Source organism: Echiichthys vipera, assembly GCF_963691815.1.
Source record: "Echiichthys vipera genome assembly, chromosome: 14".
NCBI lineage: Eukaryota > Metazoa > Chordata > Actinopteri > Perciformes > Trachinidae > Echiichthys > Echiichthys vipera.
In genome coordinates this window covers 2,588,178-2,611,386 of record NC_139839.1, presented here as the reverse complement: position 1 = coordinate 2,611,386, position 23,209 = coordinate 2,588,178, and the positions used below count along the sequence as shown (strand labels likewise).

The following is a 23,209-nucleotide window of genomic DNA, read 5'->3' as shown; positions in this document are numbered from 1 at the left end:
GTCTGGTAAGCATGGCGTGCTTTGGCAGAAGGGTGGAGAAATTGGGACTTGTAAACACTTAACTGTCTGGCTGTGTTGCTCTCCAGCCTTTAAGGGCTGGTCGTCTTTGTTTTTCAATCAAAGATCAGGCTTCTTGTCCATATTCATGCACTGGCATTGCAACCTGTGCTCATCCCAACTCGTAAAATACTGCCGTGATGTCAGGGCCCTTTCTCAACTGCGTCACAACTGCGTCACAACTGCGTCGGTACTGCGTTGGTACTGCGTCGGTACCACTTGGTGAAGCATAGGAAAAGATTGTGGATGGGCACGAATGCACGGGAGGAATGGGATGCAGACAGCGGTCTCCTGGGTGAAATGGTTCGTTTTCACAGAGATCGTTTCTCCGTATCCCACTCACTGTCTATGTGAGCCACCGTGCAATGCATTCTGGTAGTGGCGCGGCGGTGAGTTTTGAGCGACGGGGCGTCGACTTGCCCGCTGCTCATTTGCACAAAGTCCACCGCAACGCGCGATGTCTCGAAACTCTCAAAAATCTTTTAAACCGTTGAAATAAAGCCCATTTCAGCTATTTATATCTCGCTAAAAATGTTTTCAGAAACACTTTTTAGTGACACCCTGACCCTTACACTTTTATAATATCAGAGAAAGTTTCCAAACGAGATCCAAACAGCAGCCAATCAATCAAGCGCCCAATGCTGGGAAGCTCGGTGACCCCTCTAAACACCACTGTGGACACGTACCTAAAGTTTGGAGTTTTGCCTCCATGCGTCGCTTGGAGCCCTTGCTCTAAACATCTAATATCCCCACGGATTGGTTTAGGGTTGAAAGCCCGGTGTGTTTCACCCGACGCACAAAGCGCCCTTGTGCATGGGTACCAAACAACAGGGGCCGTGACAAAACCGCAGTATTTGACGCCCTGGGAATGAGAACGGTCGGGCCATTCTCTCTGTTGACATCCACTGCTATGGTCAGACCTATAGATTGGTAAGTCCTGTAATAGCCTCTCATTTCCTCTAAAGCCTTTCCTAGCTGTTTGAATTGCTTCGTCGAGCTTAAAGTTCCTGCAGATGGATTGCCGGGGTTATTTTAAGCGACTGCTAACATACATGGCTCCTATAGTTATTTTAAGTCTTTTCATATAACACGTCTTGTGTCTGCTTTAAGCCCTTATGGATCCTGTACTGTAATAGAGTTGGTAAGATTTGAGGAGATGAAAGGAGGACCAAACAAGCCTGTATCTTTCAGCCTCCCCCCGTCACACACCAGAGGAGAACAGAGAAACACACAAGATGGAGGATCCCGAGGTACATTATAGCCTGGCCTCACGTAAGCAACCCTTAGAGGAGACTATATGGGCCTGTGACTGTGATTAAGCACACTTATTTAAGGAGTACACTTGCTTTGTTCACATGTGTGCAGACCACCCCCACCCCCACCCACCACCATAAGCACCCCTGCCCTCCACATCTCTGCCTGTGTACTGCAGATAAGGACTTTACAGCTGCGCGACAATGCCGGCATCAGAATGAAAAAGTCTGCGTTTCAAACCTCTCTGTCTCTGGCTGTGGTCCCCGCTGCATTCCCCCCTGTCACTGCTAATCCCACAGGGCCTCTCCAAATCCATCAGCACAGAGCCCCAGAGCTCAGGAGCGCTTCCACTCCAGTTTAGCCTGACAGGGCAACATGCAAATCCCTTCACACAGGGGAGATTAGACGGCGTGGAGGGAGTGACAAGGGCAGAGGTGAGTGAATGGGGTGAATGAGGCGAATTTGGGACGAGGGCCTGCGGTGCCCGCTCATGTGTGGCAGTCGTGAGCTGGCTGCACGGTGGAAACTCCGACAGCAGTCTCTGAAACTTCTCGGAGGCTAGCGTCTCTGTGTCGCCACCAGGCCTCCAGGAAGTGCGCCTGAGTGTGCGTGTGTACGTGCTTTATTAAGTCTATTATGATTCATGACGTCCTTGTCCAATCTGTGATACAATACTATAGTATTTCATTATCCAGTTTGTCTTGGTGCCATTTTCAAAGTTTAAAGATTAACAGGGATAATCGTGACGTGAAATTCTCATCTTCTCAGAGCTTCCACTTCAGTTTATTAGCCGTCAGCCAACAGAGTCACAGGGGTGGAAGACGCCTCCGGAGCTGGATTATCTGTTAAACATCAGCAAAGCATCTCTTGGAGAAGTGTCATTCTGCTTCGCTTTCATCTGTTTTTTTCTGGCTCAGTTCACGACACAGCTCCAACAAGTCGAAGATCTTCCCCTCCTTCTCTCTGACTCGCTCTTAATAAGGGTTAATACCCCCTTCTGCTCCCTCCAGGCGGCCCATAATAATTAATTCAGTGATTAATATCCTGGTCTCCCGTGGTAATGTCTCCGTGGTAACAGGAGAAGAGGGGAGCTTAGATGAAAACGGTGACACTATAGTGTTTTTAATTGACTACAAATCCCAGATGAATGGGAGTTATTCGGCCTGTTTTCTCCTGACACTGCAGGGTGTCACTTCACTGCATCACAGGGCAGGAAAAATATCAATATGAATATGAAGGCAGCCACCTGCTGCTCCACGCAGGTGTGACTGCTCGTTCCAGGTGTGTTCACTCATGTCCGCCTGATTGCTTCAGATGGACCAACGCTGTCTCTCATATTCCGCCGCCACATCTCTGGCGAGCTAATGACTGATGAGTGATGCTGTGATTAGAGCCGATGAGCTCAGAGCGCGTGCATATTGATGGAGCATTTCCACGATGGCTGCAGATGAAGCGTAACTTTTCTTTTGAATGAGTAAAGAAAGAAAAAATAAAGAACTTGCAAGCGCTCCATCTGCGAGATTCCTCCAGTTATTCTATTAACTCAACGCCAATTAACTTCTTATCCGGCTGACATGTGTGGCCGTTCTCCTCCTCCTGCGTGTATTGCTTATGTCAGCAGGGCTCGTCCTTCCTTCTCCACACTTGGTTGGTTTTGTCGCACTGTTCTTGCAAATTACCGCCATTGCTAGAGGCTCTTGAGTGCAGCTACAGCAGTGGCTCACATAGCTTTAAAGTCGAGAGACAATTTAGCGTCTCCTGCTTCGCTGTTGTGATAGCGATTTCTAATTAAGCCGCTTTCATCAAAAACAACATTGACATTTGAATTCTTATGTGTGTAGCCTCGGTTCAACCTCTTCTTTTTTTGCTTGTCATCCCTTCAAACAGGGAACGCAAGTGTTTGACTTTCTGTCAACAGTTCGGCTAAACTGCGTTTAAAAGGATTTGCTCCGATTCTTTGAAGTGGGGTTGTCTGAGATACTTAACAGATACGTAACGGACGAGCAGGAGACTTAACGGAAAATACCCTTTACCCACATGTTGTTTCCTTTCTGAGCTTTGCCTCCACGCTGTTTCTACGTCACACGCTTCGTTGATCTGATTGGTTAGTTTGGCCCGTATGTTGGTGACAGACAGATGGTTTATCCAATCAGGAACCAGGATTTTCGCCCCTTCCCAAAATACCTCCAAACCAGAGTTCCCAGATGGAAATGCTGAGCAAATGAGAATCAACCCCTCTGGTGGCGTCAGGTTAAGTTAAGCCACCCGTCAGTGAAACCTCCTGTGTTTCATATTAAAACCTTTTCCTGTCGCTCAAAGAGCATCTTTAATCTTTAAGTTTTGATGTGAAAAGTGCAGTTGAGGAGTTGAGTTTTGCTGTGGACAGAAATGAACACGAAGAAGCAATAATATGTGAAAGACGGCTTGTACTGGTGTTTTAATCCCCTTGTGAGCTACGATAGTGCAGCTGGTTCCTGTGGTTCGTTCCTGACTCTTATTCACAACCGGGCTTTTTATCTGTGCAGGTTGTTATTTGAGAATTTTACAGCGATGCACAGATTGTAAATATTGTTTCAGGGCCGCAGGGAGACAGAACAGGGAAGTACAGAAACCCGAGAGCGTGATATGGAGTGACACAAGTCCGACAGTGTGTTCTGTGTTCAGGTAAACACCCTGAGAGCAGACGCACCTCCTCATTTATTTAGGCTCCGCTCAAGGTCACAGCTCTGCCCGTCTCTCTCTCTCTCTCTCTCTCCGCCTCTTTCACTCCATCAGCTCCTCCACTTCCTCACTTTGCTGCGTTGTCCTTCTCCGCCCCTGTTTACTTTACCTCTGTCCCACAAACACCCCTCAAATCCTGCGAAAAGCTGACAGCAGCTCTTCATTTATATATATATTTATATTTGACATCAAAGGAAAGGGAAAAAAGGAAGTGGTGGAACGTGTGCGTATTAAAGTTTGCACACTGGTCACTGATACTCGACGTGAACCGTATCGTCTTTAATCCTGACATGAGATTTATTTTCCTTTTATCTTTGAGCGTTCATTTCACCTGCGCAGCATTGTTCCCTCCTTTAAATGTCTCTTTTATTCAAGATTGAAGATTCAAGAAGCTTTATTTATCCCGAGGGAAATGATTGGGCAACAGTTTCAATACAAAGATGGGAAAGGATCAGAGACAATGGGCAGAAAAACATAAATTAAATCAAAATAAAGCATAAAACATCAAATAAATCAAACAATAAGTAGATGTGACAGAGTGCAACGGACACTGTGGTTAAACGTAGGTTTATACAATATACAACAATACGCAGCGTGCAGTTTAGCAGCAGATTGAAGTGAAGGAGTTCAAGTCCCTCGGGATCTTGTTCACGAGTGAGGGGACGATGGAGCGTGAGTTTGGCCGGAGAATCGGAGCAGCGGGGGCGGAGCTGCAGTCGCTCTACCGCACCGTTGTGACCAAAAGAGAGCTGAGGAAGACAAAGCTCTGGATCTACAGGTCAGTCCTGGTTCCTACCCTCACCTGTGGTCATGAAAGCTGGGTCAGGACCCAAAGAACCAGGTCGTGGGTACAAGCGGCTGAAATGTGTTTCCTCAGGAGGGGGGCTGGAGTCTCCCTTAGAGAGAGGGGGAGAAGTTCAGCATCCGTGAGGAACTCGGAGTAGAGCCGCTGCTCCTTTGCGTTGAAAGGAGCCAGTTGAGGTGGTTCAGGATCATCTGGTAAGGATGAACCCTGGGCGCCTCCCTAGGGAGGTGTTCCAGGCACGTCCAGCTGGGAGGAGGCCTCGGGGGAGACCCAGGACCATGTGGAGGGATTAGATCTCCACACTGGCCTGGGAACGCCTCAGGATCCCCCAGCTAGAGCTGGTTAATGTGGCCCGGGAAAGGGAAGTTTGGGGTCCCCTGCTAAAGCTGCTGCCCCCACGACCCGACCCCGGATAAGAGGCTGAAGATGAGATGAGATGAGTGTTAAAGTGTAGCAGCATTTCTTACTGGACTAAGTAACAGTGCAACTAAATAAAGTGATGCAGTGATGACACAAAGTGACAAATGAGATAAAATAGCTAAAAGTGCGGAAAAGAGAGAGAGCGACGGTTGCCGGCTGCCGCCCGACACAGCGCCGCAGACCACAGCGGTGCTCAACACAGCGGTGCTCAACACAGCGCCACAGAACACAGTGGCTTCATGTTGAGAAGATATACAACGTCACATACAGGGTTACTTTAAAACATTGAAATGTGTCAGTGTGTCTGAGTCTCCTTCTCATGTGTGATCATAACTTTCCAGCTCTCTGTTTCGCTCTCACATAAATTGCTGCAGATTTGTGCAGGAACGCCAGAAATAGCCGACACGTGGACTCCACGCCAGCCTCTTTAGATCTCCCCTATCCGATTTAATAAATACAAATTAATTTAATTTAGGCGCGTTAACCAGTAAGGGGGAAAAGTGCTGACTAATTGCTGTATAATTGCTAAAATTATTCCTTCTTTTTTCTACATTTTTAGCATTCTTTATACCCCGAGGCTCCCCGGACCGCTGCGATGAATCCCACTCGCCCCGAACACTGGAGCCAATTTCTGTTTTGTTTCAACTTTATTTTCTTCCACCGTCTGGTTTCCTCGTTTCCTCCGCTCTCGGGAAAACTCAACTCGTACATCATTACAGTCAAGTTCTCCCCGACTGCAGTGAAATGTTTTTCCATTTCTTTTTTTTTTGCCGAGCTCTTGTATCGCACAGGAACACTTGTAATGACCGCGCTTGGATGAGCATGTTTATTACCAAAAACATGAGCGGTTCAACAGTCGTCATCACCCTCAGAGCTCAGAACGTAACGCAGACATTAACACCTCTTGTACTCACAAAGTTTTATCCTTCATCTCAATTTATGAGTTTTTTGATGGACGCAAAGCAGGTTCATCACATACTGTAGAAACTTAAACACAATGTAAACTGAAACAATGGGGGACTCCTTGAGGGCCCACAGAGTCGAACAGAATTTCAGCTTTGGTAGACATGATTTGTAGTGCGGGTGGGGGGAGGGTTGGTGCTTGACCAGCTGCAATTTCTCTATGTTAGCGCGGCACAGGAGGCCTCCAGCGTTAGCAGACCCTCTTCCTGTAAATTTGCATTTACCTCGAGGGAGCCTGAGCGTGGTCAGACACTGTGGCGTGGACGTGGTCCAGCTTTGCTTCAAGCGTTGAAATGGAGGATTTGATCTCGGCTGAAAGGGCTGCACGGTGATGGTCAAAAATGGCCGCCATGCTAATCCCGCCACCTGCCTCCTTTGCAGGGCTAGCCTTCACCCCCTGGTCTTTTACAGTGTGTCCGTTAAACAAGAGGAATATTACTATTGTTGTGACTTCCGGGGTCCTGAAACATAAAATTATCAAAAGTGGGAGCAAGACTCGACCCATGTCTACTCCATCTCAGCCAAACCGGAAGTAATACCAACTGCATTTTCTGACATTTCAAAATATTTGGACAGCCGTTTTCAGACTCTCTTGCACAGAGCTACAAGGCAGGCAACTGCTCAGGACCCCTGGGCCACTAGGGGACCCCTCGGGGATGACAGACTTTGAACTACAGCAGTGACAACGATGCAAAGTTTGCAGTGACAATAGGAGACCTGACCTCCCTAAGGGCCCCCCCCCCCCCCCCCCCCCCACGTGACTCCATCCACTCCTGTTGCAAGTGACGTGCAAGATTCATTTTTATAAACAAACCTACAATGGTGATGAACGCTGGTTCGAGGGGCCCACTGTGAATTCCTGCCCAGGGGCCCAACAGACTCTAGAATCGCCTCTGCCACCGTGACCGTGGTCACTGCTTTTTCTGCGTGAAGTGGCAAACCCGTAGCGTCGTAACGTATTTCATCAACGGGGGATATTGTACGAAAAGGTCCGCACAAAAAAAAACGTGTGATATCTTACGAACCGAGAACGGAAGTTAAACAGCCTGCATGGCGACATGCCAGGAAGTTGAATACATAAGCCGTAATGCATCATGTTACGTGTCAGAGGTTGTGATAATACACACTTCCGCCAACTCCGCAAGCAAAGACACTTGTTCCCGCTGCGATGATGAACAGTGTGAGCACATAAACCGTGAGCTTTGACTTCACATCACAGACGTGTTACTCCTGCGGTCTGAGGTGGAACTGTACATTTCTGAAACGGCACAGTGTTTGCTCAGGGTTAATCGTCTCTGTGTGTCAACCTTGTGAGTGACTGGCGACCTGTACACCTGTGGTGTACCCTGGCTCTCACCCAACGTCAGCCGGGATCTGCTCCAGCCCCCTCACCACCCTCAAGGATAAGTGTCCACAGCTTTAATGGATGGATAAAAGTCTTAATGATCCACCCCTCCTCGAGACTACCCTTTATTAACATCATCTATACGATGTAGAATCCATTTTGCATTGCCGTCATTCACTCAAGGTGAATAGCGGAAATTACCCAATACGCCCGCGCTAAGCTTCCCTCCCTCCCCCTCCCTCCCCTCTGTTTACTGCAGGCCCATCAAGACGCAGCAGTGTGTCACTGTGCATCAAAGTCAGTCGTATCAGCCAGCAAACACACAGCGCACAGGGATGAAGGGGACGGCAAAGAGACACTCCTCCTCTTGTGCCGTTATTAGGATCCCACAATCCACTGCTGCTCGCGAGAAAGATGGGGATGGAGATGGTGTGATAGGGAGAATGAAGGGGTTCTGGCAGGTATAGGAAAAGGGAAATAAAGCAGCAGCAGCAGAGGGAAGAGAGAGGATGAAACCAATGCACGCTCGTTATTTTGCACTTCTAATTCTCTGTGTGCTCAAAAAGCCAGAAACACTCAGTCGTTCTCAAGGAGAGGGAAAATGGAGTGAGAGGGGAAGTCATTTGTATTCAAATCCAGAGCTAATACGTCAAGTAAGTCTATTTCATGGGCAGAGCTCTGTGTGTGTGTGTGTGTGTGTGTGTGTGTGTGCATACGTGTGTGTGTGTGTGTGCGTGAGACATGCTCTACTGCAGCACTTTCTCTACTGGAAGCCGCCTTAGCCGCCACAGGCACTTTCGTCGGCGCGGACCGAGAAAAAAGAGGTTTCCTCACCAATTCCGTGGTTGGAGTGACGTTTCCTGCGTGACGCTGTATCGGCGTTGGATCGAGGGTGCGGATTTTCTTTTAACATGTGAAGCTTGGGGGGGTCTGGTGGTCTCTTTGAGTGTCAAACACCTAATTTCCTGCATTAAGGGGGATTTTTATGCACCGGTCTATGGTGGGAACCTGGAAAACACACAAATATAATATGAGAACCTATTCTGTTATGACTTAATCTTCAGAATCTCAGTGACCCTAGTCCTCCATCGTAGCTGACAGACGGCTCCAACTCAGCCTTTTAGTTTTTACTCTCGCTCTTCTTTGCGGCTTTTTTGCCGTGTTACATCAAGCTTCTCCTCTTTCTTCTTCTTCTCTCCCTTTCTTCAGTGTTGCTTTTGAGGTTGTGCACTGCCACCACCTACTTCACCAGACGCATTGAGCGGTTCTTCATGATACAAGTCCTTTTGCCACTTTCCTGTCTTTGTTGCATACGCTCTAAATATTGACACGTATCACCCCTGGGATCTGCTTCCAAGGGCAGAAACCCCTTATATGTTAAATATTTGTTCACCTATAGTACACGCATGTGGATGCTACCGCCCTTTATGTTAAGGGTGCAAATACATGGAGAGGAGAACTCCTGCGTGTACTGGGAACAATGGCTAGATGCAATAAGACACAGTGGAAACAGCAGCCAAGGAAGCAGTGAGTGTTGCAGATGCCTCTCTCCTCCCCTTCTCATGCCCCTGTCTCTCTCTCTCTCCTCTCTCTCTCTGTCTCTCTCTCTCTCCCTCTCTTCTCTTCATCCCCGTCTGACCGAAGGCCTGAGGGTTTTGTATCCTCCGCTGTTTGATTTGCACCGAGGGGAGATCTTGTTTGTTCTCCTCAATGCAGCATTTACGGTTTAAGATTCTCCTCACGACCTTCTGCTGCTCCTGAGCAACGGGGGCTATCTGTCTCCCCCGAGCGAACAAACAAGAAAAGAACAGCACCGCCGCTGCTGCTGCCGCGCCGCGCCACGCCACGCCGGGACGGGCGACCTGCAGCTCTTTTCATCCAGGCCAATAAATTAAAAAATAAGGGGGTGTGATGTAGGGGAGAAGGGGGACAGGAGCCACTCTTTAACACAGGCATGTGGGATTTTGTTATGAGGCACTAATGAGGAGTAAACACAGCGCTGGGCGGTTAGAGTGATGTCAGAGCTCCACCCTGTGGCGGTCAAGCAGCGTTTGTTTTCTTATCCAAAGCGGTGGCTCGTCCCTCCATGCTTCAGTCATACTTCATTCCTGCCGATCGTCTACTGTATTTTCCAACACTGACCGGCTGCTTTGTGTCTTTCTACCTGATCCCTCTTCCTCCTCTCCTCCTGGCTCTACTTTTGTTCCTTCCCTTCCTCTTTTTTTCCTATTGTCCATCCTCCATCCCCTCTTCCTTCCAAACTCTCCACGCACTATTCTTCCTCCGCCTCGTCCCCCCCTCTCCAAGATCGCTATCGGGTCGAATCGTCGGAGGAGTGTGGTGGTTCTTCACTCTCATCATCATCTCGTCCTACACGGCTAACTTGGCTGCCTTCCTCACGGTGGAGAGGATGGTCTCCCCCATCGAGAGCGCAGAGGACCTGGCTAAGCAGACAGACATCGCCTACGGCACTTTGGACTCCGGCTCGACCAAAGAGTTCTTCAGGGTGAGTAGGTGTTCACAGGCAGGTAGGGGGGGGAAACACACGCAGCATAGAAAAGGCTGATCGGACGCTCTTTGCGGGAACATAAAGGAGATTATCAGGTCTCCGTGGTAACCTTGTGTCCCAGAAATTACAGTCCTGATTCATTTGGAGGAAACGCGATCGCTGCCCTTGATGATGTTCCGTGGCGAAAGGTTTTCCGAAGGAAGGAAGTCGATACATTTTTGAACCGCAAGCATTGTGTAAGAGTTGGTCCGGGCGGGTGTAAGAAGATAAAGATAAGATAAAACTTTATTGATCCCTGAGGGGAAAGTCGCACAGACACAGGCTTAGAGGGAGGTAAGAGAAGTAACATTAATATAGAAGTAAATACAAAGCGTAAAAGATTGGTTACATTACAACATGAAAACTATCTGCACGATAAGATCCCACTGGGGGTTGAACTAACTGTAGAAGACGGTTTTTCTAGCTGTTATAAGGGTGCACTCCCACTGTGCCTCCGTCCGTGCCCCGGGCTTTAGGGTCCTTGTCCCCCCCTCCAGGCCCGTTTGTACTCACACTACCTGGGCCTCGGAGAATGCTTCTTGCTGCCTATACGTCATCACGCCGTAACACTTCACACGCATTGATGACGTCATGGCGATGCGTGGCTTTGTTTCCAGATCTTTCCGTAGACCTCGGAGTTTTTGTGCGTCTTGTCGACTGTTTTTGAATCTTTTCATCGACCAAATCTGCAGTAAACACTCCACCTCCGCATCACACCAACGTGAACCTTTCACCGCCATTGTTTTAAATGTCCGCGCATGGTCCCTCCTTCTTTTTTCTACGTCCCAACAGGCGCACAGGAAATGACCTCAGAACCGCCGTAGGCCTCGTGCTCGTACACGTACATGTGCAAACGTGCTTTACAAAAGCCCACCTCTCCCAAACGGGCCGTGGACGGTCAGCTGGCCACAGCTAGGCGCGGTATGGTTGCCCTCACACTGGTCAAATGAACTAGACTTTACCCGTAAAACCTGTTTGGGCATGGTACGGAAGGACAGTGTGAGTGCGCCCTAAGTTAAAAAAATAGTTCATACAAACAGCACGTATTCTTCTTTGGGATGTGATAATCAAGAATAGGTCAAGAAATCTATGAAACCAACTTTTGACGTGAGACTGCGTGTTTGTTCTGTTTGCGGATATGCTGTCTCTCACATCACATCTACCTTTGAACCCCCCACCCCCCCTCTAAAAACCTCCACAGCGCTCAAAAATCGCCGTCTACGAGAAGATGTGGGGCTACATGAAGTCGGCCGAGCCCACGGTCTTCACCAAGACCACGGCGGAGGGCGTGGCGCGCGTCCGCAAGTCCAAAGGGAAATACGCCTTCCTCTTGGAGTCCACGATGAACGAGTACACGGAACAACGCAAACCGTGCGACACGATGAAAGTGGGAGGAAACTTGGACTCCAAAGGCTACGGAGTGGCTACGCCCAAGGGTTCACAGTTAAGGTGGGTGGAATAGTGTAACAATATGTTCCACGTGTTGTTATGGTATTCCACCTTCCCTGGTGTGCTGCCTTTTGTATCTTTATCTTTGTGGGGGTGGGCGGGTGGGTGGGGTGTGTTGTGTGTTTGTTTCAGGGCAGAAGTCGTGGCTTTTTACACCTGCTTCGAATGTTATTAGCCGATTAAATGGCTGGTATCAGTTTTTATCGGGTGTGTGGATCAAAGGTGGCGTGGCCCTACGCTACCTCCTTATTAATCTCTACAAACAGATACTGCAGTGTCTTAATGCATGCATGTCTACGGAGGCACGAGGGGCTATCCACTATCAAAATCATCATTTCTTACTGATTTTTAACCGATTTTCAAGCGGTTTGGTTTGTTACACATGTCCGACGTGTATTAGTGAGACAGGACACTTGGTTAGATTGATTAAAAATACCTTATCTTGTGTCTTGTGTAGATGGTAAAAGTAAAAATTATAAATTTATTAAAATTCAGCCCCAATACAACCATCTTGGAAGTGGGAATTATGGCTGTAAACGTGTTTATTTCTGCTGTAAAGTTGGACATTTTAACATGGATGTCTATGGGAACTAACTCTTTAACATGGGGGTCTATGGGGATTGACTCTTTAACATGGGAGTCTATGGGGATTGACTCATTTTAACATGGAGGTCTATGGGGATTGACTCTTTAACATGGGGGTCTATGGGGATTGACTCTTTAACATGGGAGTCTATGGGGATTGACTCTTTAACATGGGGGTCTATGGGGATTGACTCTTTAACATGGGAGTCTATGGGGATTGACTCTTTAACATGGGAGTCTATGGGGATTGATTCATTTTAACATGGAGGTCTATGGGATTGACTCATTTTAACATGGGGGTCTATGGGGATTGACTCTTTAACATGGGGGTCTATGGGGATTGACTCTTTAACATGGGGGTCTATGGGGATTGACTCTTTAACATGGGAGTCTATGGGGATTGATTCATTTTAACATGGAGGTCTATGGGATTGACTCATTTTAACATGGGGGTCTATGGGGATTGACTCTTTAACATGGGGGTCTATGGGGATTGACTCTTTAACATGGGAGTCTATGGGGATTGACTCTTTAACATGGGGGTCTATGGGGATTGACTCATTTTAACAAGGGGGTCTATGGGGATTGACTCTTTAACATGGGGGTCTATGGGGATTGACTCATTTTAACATGGGGGTCTATGGGGATTGACTCATTTTAACATGGGGGTCTATGGGGATTGACTAGTTTTAACATGGAGGTCTATGGGGATTGACTCATTTTAACATGGGGGTCTATGGGGATTGACTCATTTTAACATGGGAGTCTATGGGGATTGACTCGTTTTAACATGGAGGTCTATGGGAATTAACTCTTTAACATAGGAGTCTATGGGGATTGACTCGTTTTAACATGGAGGTCTATGGGGATTGACTCGTTTTAACATGGAGGTCTATGGGAATTAACTCTTTAACATGGGGGTCTATGGGGATTGACTCGTTTTAACATGGAGGTCTATGGGGATTGACTCTTTAACATGGGGGTCTATGGGGATTGACTCTTTAACATGGGGGTCTATGGGGATTGACTCGTTTTAACATGGAGGTCTATGGGGATTGACTCTTTAACATGGAGGTCTATGGGAATTAACTCTTTAACATGGAGGTCTATGGGGATTGACTCGTTTTTACATGGAGGTCTATGGGGATTGACTCTTTAACATGGGGGTCTATGGGGATTGACTCGTTTTAACATGGAGGTCTATGGGGATTGACTCTTTAACATGGGGGTCTATGGGAATTAACTCTTTAACATAGGAGTCTATGGGGATTGACTCGTTTTAACATGGGGGTCTATGGGGATTGACTCTTGGTGTAGACTGAAGTTATGTCAAACGTTACTAAAAACTGAGTTTAACTAAACTCAGCACGTAAACTTAGGAGTTTATCTGAGAAGAGGCCCACAGTCCAAGCACTTGAGATGCTGCCCCCGTCCGAAGCAATCTAACCGCAGCGATAACAACTGATAACAGCCATTCAATGTGCTGATACCATTTGAAACGGGTGCTCTTTGTGTCATCCGTGTGTCGCATGCATGTGGGGGTCATAGTGGTTATGTCATTATCTTTTCTCCGCAGCTCTCCACACCAGGTAAATGGACATCTGTGCTCGTGCTTGCTCGTTTGTGCAGAGGTGTTGGAATGGCATGCTCGAGGCTCCGGCAAAAGCTCCTGAAAAAATGTCTTTATTTACAAAAAAACAACAACGTTTTAGATCATCTGCATTTTATAGACAGAATGTGATCAGCAGAGATGTTGTCGCTAATGCTTTCTTCAGCTTTTCCTTTACGGTTGACTGCTTCTTTTTTCTTTCTTTCCTTTCCTTTCAACTGAAATAGTGTTTCGGGAGCCATTTGTGAACGCTCAGCCCCGGGTAACTCTGTCACTGCCTCCCGCGCGTAGTGGAATTTACAGACCTGACAGAGAATACAGTGTCATTACTGCGGGGAGCTGCACTTTCAATCCGCACGGTCATCGATCAAAGCCCATCGGCAAGGTCTCACTGAAGGGAATGGATATATATACTTAAGGCAAAAGCTTCACGGGTGTGTGTGTGCATACACGTCCGCAAACACAGCTCCGTGATCGCTTGCACTTCCGTTCGTTCCTGCGGAGCTTCCCAGAACATTAGAGCCTCTAAACAGATATTAGAGGAGCATTGCTGTCATCGATCACGTGTAATTAGAGAGTGCGTTAAAAACAAGAGACGTTAAGGGTTTTTTTTTAATTCTGTGTGAAAACCAACAAAGTCATTTTCCCTCACAGTCACTAAATCAAAGTCTGTTTTCTGTAAATTCCTCTGCACGTGAAGCCTGAAGCAGCGAACCGGTTGGTTTTCGCGGCCGGGCTGGTGCCAGTTTTCAGCCACTGCTTTGACCAGGACAAGTCCCCGACAGAGCACGGTAGTCCCCCCGTCCCCCAGGCCTCCATCTTGGGTTTTTGTTAATGGGGATTATGATCTTCTGTCAGTCACTTGTCTGGATACCAGCGAGGAAACGCACCAGAGAGCGCGGGAAGAGGGCGGGCGACACTGTTGGTCAGGGCTGTTACTTCACATGGCTCCGCAAACGTCATCTGCAGCTAAAACTGAAATATCAGCTGTGTGGCTTTGTGATCCATTCACCATTTATGACTGTTTTTTTTATTTTTCATAACGATGCAGATAAATAATTTTTTTTTTAAAAAGGATCAAAACGCAACGCGGAGGCAAATCTCTCTCTCTCTCTCACATCATCATCATCAGCAGCCTTCAAAGGAAACCCGTGAAATTCAAACACACTTGTCTTTTTGACGGCTTTTCACGGACGTTTTACGCGAGTCAATCATGATTTTCCAGAGCGGCTTAATGCTCGAGAATCCTGTGAGCTTTGAATCGGCTGACGCACACACACGATAAGCATGTGTTAAACAGGTCCGGGGTGGTTCGGAGGTTCTCAAAGCGCGGGATGGTGCAGATATTTTTGGGACTGCGCCGACTGCCAACATTTTATGCCAATATTTAATGTTTTATTGGACAATTAACCTGCCAAAAATACAATTACTCAATGAAGTGTGTTATCCCTGTTATCCCATGCTCGTGCTTGTACACTTGCAAACGTGCTTTACAAAAGCCCACCTCTCCCAAACGGGTCGTGGTCGGCAAGCGTACCGATCCTAGGCTTGGTACGGTTGCACTCACACTGGTCAAACGAACTAGACTTTAGCCGTGAAACCTGTTTGGGCACGGTACGGAGGCACAGTGTGAGTGCGCCCTCAGCCATGTATGGCCCTCTTCTTCTTCTTCCAAACATCATGTGAGTGGATATAACTTTGAACACTACGTGATGCACTGTTATTTGCACGTAACCCACATTTTTATTGCGGAAAATACGTCCGGAGCAAAGAAGGAAATCGGGTGATCTATTATAAGAGCGCTTAACTCCACACAGGGTCCACTTTCAGATATCATATGAACATTTTGATGAGAACATGCTGCAGGCAGGCTAATGCTAATGCTAACGCTAACCTCAAACATCACATAAGCGCAGAGAGATTTGTGTTCTGCGTGTGTTTTGGTCCCTGGGATGTAACCGTGTTAGAGCACTTTAACGCACTTTTCCACCCATGTCCCTCTCTCACTGCTACCCCTCCCCTCCCCCCTCCCCCTCCTCTCTCTCTTCCCTCCCTCCCCCCAAATTGGACAGCATACTCACCCCTCCCCTCCTCTCACCAAAACAATTATGCTTTATCGTTTTCAAGAAGTGCAGTTAACCTGGCCGTGTTAAAACTCAATGAGCAAGGCCTGTTGGACAAATTGAAAAACAAGTGGTGGTACGACAAAGGAGAGTGTGGCAGCGGAGGCGGTGGCGAGAAGGTTAGCCGCTAATGTCGCTATGCCCCTGATGTGACCTTGATGCGGGTAAAAGAGAAATGTGTATTTGCTGGCAACAGGAGCATCTGCCGGGACGACCCCTGACCCCACACACACACACACACACACACACGCACGCACACACACACACACACACACACACACACACAGTTACTCCCTGGTAACTTTTGATCTCAAGAGGAGAGCGGGTACTGTCGAAGCAACAATATTCGCTGCACTGCTTATTGGAGACATATTTGATTGTTTTCATTACGCTCCAGGGTGACACGGCGGTGCGGTGGTTAGCACTGTCACCTCACAGCGAGAGGGTTCCCGGTTTGAATCCTGGCCAAGGCCCTTCTGTTTGTAGTTTGCATGTTGTCCCCGTGTCTGCGTGGGTTTTCTCCGGGTTCTCCGGTTTCCTCCCACAGTCCAAAGACGTGCAGGTGTTGGGTTCATTGATGACTCTAAATCGCCCGTAGGTTTGAATGGTTGTCTGTCTCTGTTCGTCTCTATGTGTCCTGTGATAGACTGGCGTCCTGTCCAGGGGTTGGCTCAAGCCCCCCCGCAACCCAGACAGGGACAAGCGGTTGACGATGAATGAATGAATGATTACTCCTATAACCTCAGAATATGACAGTGGCCCCATATTGGGCGTTTAAACACACGACCGAGCATTAAGAATCATGTCTGAGCCAATAGTTTTGGGTCGACAGTACCGGCCTCTGTGCTTGTTGTGAGAAAGGTCCCGGCAGTATGCGCCCGTTCCAGAGAAAAGCGATGCAGCCGGGGGCCCCGCGTATGTGTCTGTTAGCTCCGCCCCCTTCCCCCTTAAAAACGTCCACCCTGCAAACAAGTGTCTCGCCCCTGACGAGCGAAGAGACACGTAGCGTTACAGCGGGGCCTCCTTCCCGGCTTCGTCGCTTTGTGAAAGAGTACTGAGCTGCTCTTTGTTGGGCTTCTGTTTCTGATTGAATAACATAAAATAACATGTCCCATGATGTTATTTATGTTATTTCCCCCTCCCCCGACCCCGCCCTTCCCCCCCGGGCCCCCCCACTCGTGAATTGAAGAACGCCTGTAAACCTTGCCGTATTGAAACTGAGTGAAGCAGGAGTCTTAGACAAACTGAAAAACAAATGGTGGTACGATAAAGGGGAGTGTGGACCCAAGGACTCGGGAAGTAAGGTCAGTCTCCACCAACCCCGGGAGCCTCCCCTCCTCTCTCTTTGTCTCTCTATGCACACTTTTGATTCTAACGCCTGCAGTATGCTCTTCTGCTGTTCAGCTCAGCAGACTGGCTGATATGACGCACACACACACACACACACACACATAACACCCTAAGACAGAGCGAGTGGCAGACATGTAGGCAGAGAGACTTAAAGCGTAGCCCGAGGGACACGGCATGACAGAAACAAGGCATGGCGCAGCGCTACAGCAGCTAAGCTATGTGTTCGCAAGTGCAGATGAAGGCTCAGGATCGCACCTAAGAGGGTCCCAGGGCATGCTCAGGCGTTTACTGCGTGTCACTCCAGGTGTCTGCAGCACCACTGTACGCCTCAGCTGTAGTCACACACACACACACACACACACAAGACACACACATGACACGTTGTTGATGCACCGGAGCATGGAGAGAGAGCTGCCACACGTTTAAGTATAAAGCCGCATGCACCTTCCACATCAGTCATGTCCTCTTAGTCACAAGTGCAGGACACACACGCCCTATCACCTGCGAGTGAGGCCGTAAGCATGAGAGGGCGGTAGTTTGCGTGCAGGGAACACGTCGTAGGTGAGCTCAGAGGGATCAGCTGCATACATTTGAATAAAGGAGGGTTAAAGAGGAACGTCAGGGCTGAAAGGGAAGGCAGCCTGTTGGATACATATATATGTATGTTTATATATGGAGGTGAATTAAAGGGCTAGTTCATTCAAATTACAAGAGCAGATTTCCTCTTTTACCTGTAATTATATGAAGCCACGTAGAAGCCTTGAAATGCATTTCTTTTCAGGGACAAATGAAAGAAGCGTACGAACAGATTTGTATTCGTGAGCAAGCAATTTTTTTTTGTTTGGATTTAGGTACGAACACCAGACCTGTAGGAGTCGTGTGTCATTTTCTGTTTTCACTATGGGAAAACTATTTAAAAACTGCTCCATCACCGTTTTCATCTTCAGTAGTACAGGAGGAACAGGAGGAGCAGACACTGGCACACGAGCCTAGAGCGCCCTCTGTCGGTGTGAAAATTACCAACACGTGAAATTACATATTTTAATATAGAAGTCACACCTGAGTATAAGTCACAGGACCAGTCAGACAGTCAGGAAAAAAAGTGTGACTCATAGTCCGGAAAATACGGTAAATGATGTCCAGCATCAACCGAAGTTGGCGACAATCTCCCAGCTGCAGTGTGACAATTAAAACCATCCTCCGCTCCAGAGATGTTTCAGCCTTCTAGAGAGGGGGCTGTAACCTTTATTATCAACAGAGCCATGTTGCCCCCTCTTCCAGCAGATAAAATTGTCTGGAGCCACAAAACAGATTTATTTACATATTATTTACAGATTAACGTCACAGCTTATAAAGGTTTATATGTAGTTACCGTTCCCTGGCTTTGTTAGCCGTCCTAAAATTGTGGTTGTTCGCTAATTTCTCACCACATATCGAGGTAACAGGTAAGCCACCATCATGTGAAAGCAAATGAATATCCACGAAACACTGTTTTCCTCGCTAATCCAGCAGCAGTGCTGGTCACCAACTCAACATTAGCCCCCTGCAGGGAAAGGCGCTGGGCCGTACACCGAGGATGTGACGCATATTCTCCCATAATATTTTTTCAATATCACCTTTAACTCCAAGATAAAATCCCTCGTACACTTTGCAAAAAAACACGTTATTTTCACATTGTTTATATATTTTTTTTGCCAAAGCTACAGGGAGACGCTGGAAAAGGGCTGAAGAGCTGCGGGCTGCAGACCCCTGTTCTAGAGCGTCTGAAGTCTGAAGTCTCTGGTTTTTATAAGGGGAGCGATGAGGGACACTTGATCCAAGACGGTCACCCCAACAGAAAACCACCGCAAAAGGCTGCTTCTCATTTCATTTTTGCTTCGTTTCGATATGAAACTCGATGTGTATCGGTACTTTCTGAACATTTCCGACATGTTTTAAGAACACCGCCGTAATAACCGGGATCATTTGTGGTCGTTATAATGGCGAGATGAAAGTTTCACACTATTTCATCTCTAATGGGAGCGCTGCGGATGAGGTAGAGGCAAAACGTCCACACTGCAAATGAATATAAAAGAATAATAAGTGAGAAAATATGCTTTTTGTCATTTGTTTGAACTGTCCCTTTAATGCTAACTGAGCCCTCCATAATGCTGTGTGAGATATTTTAGGCAAGATGACAGATTATTCTTGTAGGCATGGCAACACACAGCTGTGCAGAGAGGATAGAGTAATGATAAGTGTGTGTGTGTGTGTGTGTGCGTGTGTGTGTGCGTGTGTGTGTATATGCATGCACCTTGTCTTCTTTGTGAGTAAATGTTGAGTATGAAACACTTTTTTTTTGCCACTTCTGCTAAAGCCGTATCGCTGACTCGTGTCTTTTTGTCCCTCTCCCTCTCCGCCGGCTCCAGGACAAGTCGTCCCAGGCCCTGAGCCTGAGCAACGTGGCGGGGGTCTTCTACATCCTCGTCGGGGGCCTGGGCCTGGCCATGCTGGTGGCCCTCATCGAATTCTGCTACAAGTCGCGCAACGAGGCCAAGAGAATGAAGGTGGAGGCCCAGTCCCAAACCCAATCCCCGTCCCAACACCCCCATTACCACAGTCCAGAGCCTAGCCAGAGTCTGAGGCCCAGCCCCAGCATCCACAACTTAGCCGAGTTTAGCGAGGTTTTCAATGGGTATGGCAGCGATGGGGAAGCTGATAAGATGTAGTTTCCGTAGAGGGTCGGCCTCCTGTGACCTTTGCCCCCTCCTACCCCCCTCCCTCCCCTCTCAGTAGCTCCCTGCACAGAGACTGTAAGTGAAACCTCATCGTATCCCTGTGCTGTAGCTTTGACTGTCGTGACCAGTGGCAAAAACGCTTTTCGCCCCCCCTCCCCACTCCTCTTGTCTTATCTGCTCACTATGTGGTGTCCCGGTCTGCGTTCTAGCTTCTCTCTCAATGTGACAGGAAGCGATGAGTCATCCCCAGACATGACGTCGCCTCCGCCGCTTTCGCAGCTTGTGCGGCTGCAGGACGTTGGCCCTCATTTATCAAGCGAGCGTACCGCGTGACCCAGTTCTCCTGGCAAAAATCAAAAATGGATTAGTCACTCTGAACTCGGCGGGGGGGAAAGATAACAATCACGTCTGGTATTCATAGGAATTCAGTAATGCTGCAAATACACTACTAACGCCACGATTGAGGGTGAAAAACGCAGGTTTACACAAATAACGGAAGAGTAGTTGGTCTAATTGTCTTTCTAAATTGTTGACGTAGCGTTTTCCCGGGACTCGTAGCACGTTAGCAGGTAGGAAAGCGTGCTAAATGAGAACCAATGTCGTACTTGTCTACACTTGTGAAGACATTTCATCAGTATCCATCTGGTTTTCTCAAATCTCTGAATCCATCAGAAGTTCACACGGACGCCTGAGCCGTGCACGCCGCAGCTGAGGGATATTGTTACCGTCTCACGTCTGTCAGATACAATAGGAAGCGTCGATGTACAGCCCCGGAACAAATCTAATGAGAAACCTTCCCTGAGCGCACGCACGCAGCCCGACATAATAAAGCCATGTTTCACCGCGGTGCACGGGAGTAAACGTCAGCGAAGCGCCCCCCCCCCCCCCCCGAGCTGAGCCCACTTTATTGATGTGGAGCTGTTTTCTCCGGATATTTCCCCCAGGTCCTTTGACCATTAGACTTTCAGATGTCTGCTTTTTTTCTCTTCGCACTCCGTGTGTGTGTATCTGTCCAGCGTGGTTATGTGTCCCCCATCAGCACTTCAGCTCAAACTCTTCATTAGCTTGACTGTTGCTTAGTCAGCTTCCCTGTCCCACTGCCTGCAACTATCACTCACTGTGTAATAACTCTGTCGCTAATGGATCCACATGTTAGTTTGGGGCTGGCTTGATACTGTACTGAATGGCTATGAAAGGTGTGTTGCTACACTACTGTATGTATGGTTATCTATATGTAACTACACCGTATTGTGAGGCTGTTGAAGCAGATTGGAGTTTTAGTTTGTTGGACGGACGTAAGGTCACTGGTGAAACTCAAAATGGGGCCCTTCTGTGTGGAGTTTGCGTGTTCTCCCCGTGTCTGCGTGGGTTTTCTCCGGGTTCTCCGGTTTCCTCCCACAGTCCAAAGACGTGCAGGTGTTGGGTTCATTGATGACTCTAAATCACCCGTAGGTGTGAATGGTTGTCTGTCTCTGTTCGTCTCTATGTGTTCTGTGATAGACTGGCGTCCGGTCCAGGGTGGACCCCGCCTCACGCCCGATGTCAGCTGGGATCGGCTCCAGCCACCCACGACCCCTGACAGGGACAAGCGGTTGAAGATGAATGAATTTATAGAGCACCTTTAAACAGAGAAACCTTAACACAGAATAAAACAGAGAATAAAAACGAGCTTAAATATCCTAGAGAAGAAATCAAATCTTTTTAAAGACGGGTTTTTAAAAGACATTTGACAGCGAGTGCGTACATCTACCACCTGATGAAGCCCTGAAAAACATCTATTCCACAGTAGTTCATTTATGTCTTATCTCTGTCCCCATACAGGACCTTTCAAATTCTGAAAACAAAATCATCGCAATATAGGCTAGCATGTTTTCTGGTTATTACATCAATGAAAAGTCTATATATAAGAAATAACTTTATGATAAAGGCCTATTGTTTGTGTACTCCAGTGTGAGTGAGTATTGTCTGATTTAATGAGTAAGAAACTTAATATAGGGCTATGTTCTCCCCGTGTCTGCGTGGGTTTTCTTCGGGTACTCCGGTTTCCTCCCACAGTCCAAAGACGTGCAGGTGTTCGGTGAATTGATGAGTCTAAAATTGCCCATAGGTGTGAATGGTTGTCTGTCTCTGTACGTCTCTATGTGTCCTGTGATAGACTGGCGTCCTGTCCAGGGTGGACCCCGCCTCACGCCCGATGTCAGCTGGGATCGGCTCCAGCACCCCAGCGACCCCGACCCCGGGATAAGCGGTTGAAGATGAATGAATGAATGAAACTTAATATAACAAATTTAAAGTGAAATTAGCGAGACAAAAATTAATACAAAGTTCCGAAATTTTAGGTAGGAAGTGCTCGTCATCACTTTAGACGATGTAACTGTGTATGACGGTAGCTCTGTGTTTGATTTATCGAGATACAATTCCATTTAAAGGCGATAAATGATCATATTGAGTTATGGCCCGGCCTTAAATTCAGTAATCAGACGTCGTATAGGGGAGGAAAAAATGGTACCGGAGCATCTCAGTCTCTGAAACTCGTTGTTTTGCGTTGTTTGTTCAAGATGTTTAAGACTCGACGTGTGGAAGATCATTTCTAAACACATTTAACATGAACACATCCTAAAACTCCAATCTGCAGGCGTCCAAATGTTTCTTTTTCCACCTGCTCCTGCACCAAAAATCTCTTTTACTTCTCTCCCGCAGCTAACATTTACAGAAGCCATGAGGAACAAGGCCCGTCTGTCCATCACAGGCAGCGTCGGGGAGAACGGACGAGTGCTGACGCCCGACTGTCCCAAGGCCATCCACACGGGGCCTCCCCTCCGCCAGAGCTCCGGCCTCGCCCTGGTCTCCTCCGAGCTCCCGTGAAAACCAAAAACCTCTCAAGTGCCTTATTATCCAACGACAAGAACAACAAAAAAAAAAGAAGAATCACAAAAACCGCCCACGAAATAACCAGAAACTTTACCACGACAAAGAAACCGGACTCCCGCACCTCCAGCGGGGCGGCGCGGGGCCGACGGAGGCGCCAACAACAACGCCCGCTGTGAGAGGTCACCACTTGTTGCGGCTCTGGGATTTCTTTGTGAACCAGAGGCCGAACGAACTCTCAAACTTTTCTCTTTTTCTTTTTTACACTGTGGAAGCGTACGTTTCTGATCGAACGGCCGCGGGGGGAATCCGCCGGAGCCGTTAACCCTTCGACCGGAGGAACATGAAATGAATAATATCATGACGATATGATAAAGATGGAGACCAGAAAACTG

General features: G+C 47.8%; 1 protein-coding gene across 1 annotated transcript in view; it reads left to right on the top strand.

Annotated features, from left to right (window-relative positions):
* The window catches only part of LOC310957103 (glutamate receptor 4), a gene marked incomplete at both ends in the record, with an annotated part of 140,662 nt that extends 117,851 nt beyond the window's left edge, over positions 1-22,811 (top strand). The window contains 5 exons of the mRNA XM_083927534.1: positions 9,873-10,071; positions 11,315-11,562; positions 15,884-15,998; positions 19,638-19,775; positions 22,647-22,811. Of these exons, the coding sequence (XP_083783660.1) occupies positions 9,873-10,071; positions 11,315-11,562; positions 15,884-15,998; positions 19,638-19,775; positions 22,647-22,811 (865 nt within the window). The remainder of the gene's footprint in view (positions 1-9,872; positions 10,072-11,314; positions 11,563-15,883; positions 15,999-19,637; positions 19,776-22,646) is intronic.
* Between the last annotated feature and the right edge of the window lie 398 nt (positions 22,812-23,209).